Genomic DNA, 3688 nt, shown 5'->3' with positions numbered 1-3688 from the left:
GAGAGAGAGAGAGAGAGAGAGAGAGGAGGTGGAATGAGCGTACAGGGGCCGTTCTGCAACAGCGACGAGGAATTTAGTGTTTTTTGGATTTGCCCGTCGGCTCATCATTTGAATCGTTTTACTATTCTCTGTTGGGCTTTAACTATTGCACCGCACATACATGCACACATTGCACATATTACACACATGCACACATGCACATACATGCATATATACACATCTACACACATGCATATATCTTCTCACGCGATAACACACACATATACACACGTGCATAAACAACTACGCACACAACCACACACAAATTCACATACACACGTACACATCTACACACACACACGCACATTTGCACACACACGCACATGCACACACAGGCACACTATACACGCACACATCTATAAACACATCTACATATACATAAACACCCACATATACAGACACACACACGTCTGCACACAATATTCTCACACATAATATTCACATATACACGTTTGCACGTACACCTCCATATACATACATCTATACACGTACACCTACGCAAGCATACATATACACACACATGCACACATATACAAACACACACACACATCATGTGATGCTTCATTAAAGTAAACAAGTACAACACTGGTGAATATTTAACGAAAATTCTTAACGAATCAGGCAAAAACAGATAGAAGCAGATACTTAAATATGTATATACGTATATTCCCCAGTGGCATTGGGGTTTGAACACACTAACTATTAACCACAAAACTACTCGGTAACTTCTGCTTGTTTCAAAGGAAGGGTTAGCAGCTACACTCACCGAGCTGTTCTCGTTTTTGTCATCTATCCCTATTTTCTATTTTCTCCCTTTCATGTTATAGGCTCATAAGCAAATCAATACTAGTTGTGAAGAGACTCAACAGTTTTGTTAAGGCAATGAGAAGGCAGAATTGTTAAAACGTCGGACAAAAATGTCTCGTTTTGAGTTCATATCCAGCGGAAGTCAACTTCATTTTCCGTGCTTTTAGGGTAGATAAAATAAAGTACTAGTCAAGTACTGACATCAAAATTGCTGGCCTTGTGCGTAAATTAGAAACCTTAATTATTAAGGCAATCAAGGATGTGAGTTGGTAGAATCGTTACTACGCCGGAGAAAATGCTTAGCGGCATTTCTTCCGGCTTTACGTTCTCAATTCAAATTCCGCCGAGATCCACTTTGCTTTTCATCTTTTCAGGATCGAGTACGAGTTGAGTGTGCCGTGTATGCGTGCGGCGCGTAGTTTCTTTTGTGTCTGGGAGTGTGTATACTTTCGCGTAACTTACAAGTGTCACTTTATTTAATACGTTTAGCTGGGTTTTCTCTTTCTATAAGATTTTGCTACTCCCATTATCTTTCCTAAATAATAAACATCCCACTCTTGTGTTCTGGCTTCTGCGCCATGACACCGAAATGACCAATTCAACCACAGAGTGAAAACATTAATCAAATTAGAATAATCTCTGGCCACACCATAAATTATGGAGTTAACAAAGCGACCTCCTTGAAGCCACACCCAATCTATCTCGCTAAGGTAATCTGTGAGTAGAAAAAGCAACTGGCTCTTTATCAATTCCACTTTCCACACAACTCTCGATTGATAAAATGTACAACTTTTGCCTAGCTCGTTTTCTTTTTTAATTCAAGACAAGTAATTTTCAACAGACGAGCTGAATGTACTTGAGGAGAAAGGACACCTGAAAGATATGAGGCATTTTAATTATTCACAATATGCATTCAATATCCTTTTGAAACAGCTGTAGAGTTTGACTACTCCCATTACTTGTGGTAGAACAAAGTGTTTTACTTTACTTACTTTCGACAATAGGAACGTAATTCCGGTTGTAATTATTGGCCGCTAAAATGGTAAAGAACTGTATAGGTGCCATATGAGAGTCGCCATCAGTCCATATTACTTGGAATCCTCTTTCTATCCCAGGTAGCTGTTGCGCATACACGCCTGCAACGGGGCCTGGAGGTCCTGAAATGCACCAAACGAAACAATTAAAACATTATTGTAGAAGTTATATAAATATACAATAATGAAACGATAGAATACCATTAAAATATATATACAATATATGTGTATATGTGTGTGTATAGGTGTGTGTGTATTAGCTTGTTTTTCTTCTTACTTTCCCTCTACATTTCCACGTGTAGTTTTATTTTGTTTTTGTAACATATTTCTATTATATATATATATATATATATATATATATATATTTACACCCACATACATTAACAAACTAAAAAGAAACAAGAACCAAATGAATCAGAATATTCAGGCTTTGACTACAAACCTTTGACATTAAGCATTGCTGAAGACTGAACAGAGTCAACTGGAGTCTCAAGAATACAAGTATATTTTCCACTGTGTTTAAACTGTGCAGATCTGATGTATAATCCAGAACGTTGGTCTCTAGTAGCGGTGGCCTACAAAATCGATATGATAGCATAGTTTAAACTGTATGATGATCCTGATGATGACGACGACGATGACGACGATGACTACGCCGAGAAGAAGAAGAAGAAGAAGAAGAAGAAGAAGAAGAAGAAGAAGAAGAAGAAGAAGAAGAAGAAGAAGAAGAAGAAGAAGAAGAAGAAGAAGAAGAAGAAGAAGAAATGCCCGATGTAGTACCAGGCACTGGCTCTCATGGCTTCTCATCTTAACTGATTGGAAGTGTTATCATGTACATGATTTTTCATAGTATAAAAGATGATCTACAGTAAATATTCTGCTCAATACCACATATTTGCCTGTCTGTTGTTTGACCTTAACCAGTTGAGCATGTCCCTTCGTGGCTGGCAATATGTGCATATCTGATCACGAGCAGAAGTAGCCATGTGTTGAGAGGAATTCTCTGGAGTTTGAATAATTCATCTCTGGAAACATGGCTGTTTCGTTAAATTTCCTTAAACAAACATTATTCAAGGTACAAGGCCTGAAATTTGGGGGAGGGGGATAGTCGATTACAATAACTCCAGCACTCATCTGGTACTTATTGTATCGACCCCGAAAGGATGAAAAGTAAAGTCGGCTTCGGCGGAATTAATAATAATAATAACAATAATCATAATAATAATTTCTTTTATTGACAACAAGAGCCCAAGACATGGAGAACACTATCGAAGGACGGGTTACAGCGCACAAAACAAGAAACAAAAACAAAAACAAACAAAGACAGGTGGTGTTTACATCGATCAAAGAGAGATAGTACCACATTAAAGTATATAACAGAAGATATATAATAGAAATTAGGGAAATAAATAGCTATAAATAAGAGCAAGAACAAGAAAAACGACAACACCAATAACAAAAACAACATTAACAATAACAACAGCGATTGCAACCTCACCGACAACGACACTGATGAAACCACAAACAAAAACACCGACGAAATCACAAACACCGACTTCGATGACAATAACAACACCAACAGCTAGAATAACAAGATATGTCACTGACCATAGAATAATGGGGATCTTTGTCAACTGCAATTGGTTGATTATTAAAGAGCCACTTGTAAACATGGTCCATGAACGGAACCACAGATCCTTGGCAATACAAGAATGCTGTTTCATTTAACAGAACTTCACTGGTTCTTGGACCGATAGGAATGACACTGCGTCCTGTGGAAAAGACAGAAAGAGAAAGATATATATATA

At 37.7% G+C, this 3688-nt stretch overlaps 1 protein-coding gene across 3 annotated transcripts in view; it reads right to left on the bottom strand.

Annotated features, from left to right (window-relative positions):
* The window catches only part of LOC106869455 (contactin), a 47119-nt gene that overhangs the window by 8523 nt on the left and 34908 nt on the right, over nucleotides 1-3688 (bottom strand). For all 3 annotated transcript variants that reach the window (XM_052974092.1, XM_052974093.1, XM_052974094.1), the window contains 3 exons: nucleotides 3489-3652; nucleotides 2323-2455; nucleotides 1839-2003 (listed from right to left, as the gene is read on the bottom strand). In XM_052974092.1, the coding sequence (XP_052830052.1) occupies nucleotides 1839-2003; nucleotides 2323-2455; nucleotides 3489-3652 (462 nt within the window). The remainder of the gene's footprint in view (nucleotides 1-1838; nucleotides 2004-2322; nucleotides 2456-3488; nucleotides 3653-3688) is intronic.

Source organism: Octopus bimaculoides, chromosome 17 (assembly GCF_001194135.2).
Source record: "Octopus bimaculoides isolate UCB-OBI-ISO-001 chromosome 17, ASM119413v2, whole genome shotgun sequence".
In the NCBI taxonomy this organism is placed as follows: Eukaryota; Metazoa; Mollusca; class Cephalopoda; order Octopoda; family Octopodidae; genus Octopus; species Octopus bimaculoides.
Note: the sequence above shows the minus strand (reverse complement) of the source record. Positions and strands in the feature narration are given on the sequence as shown.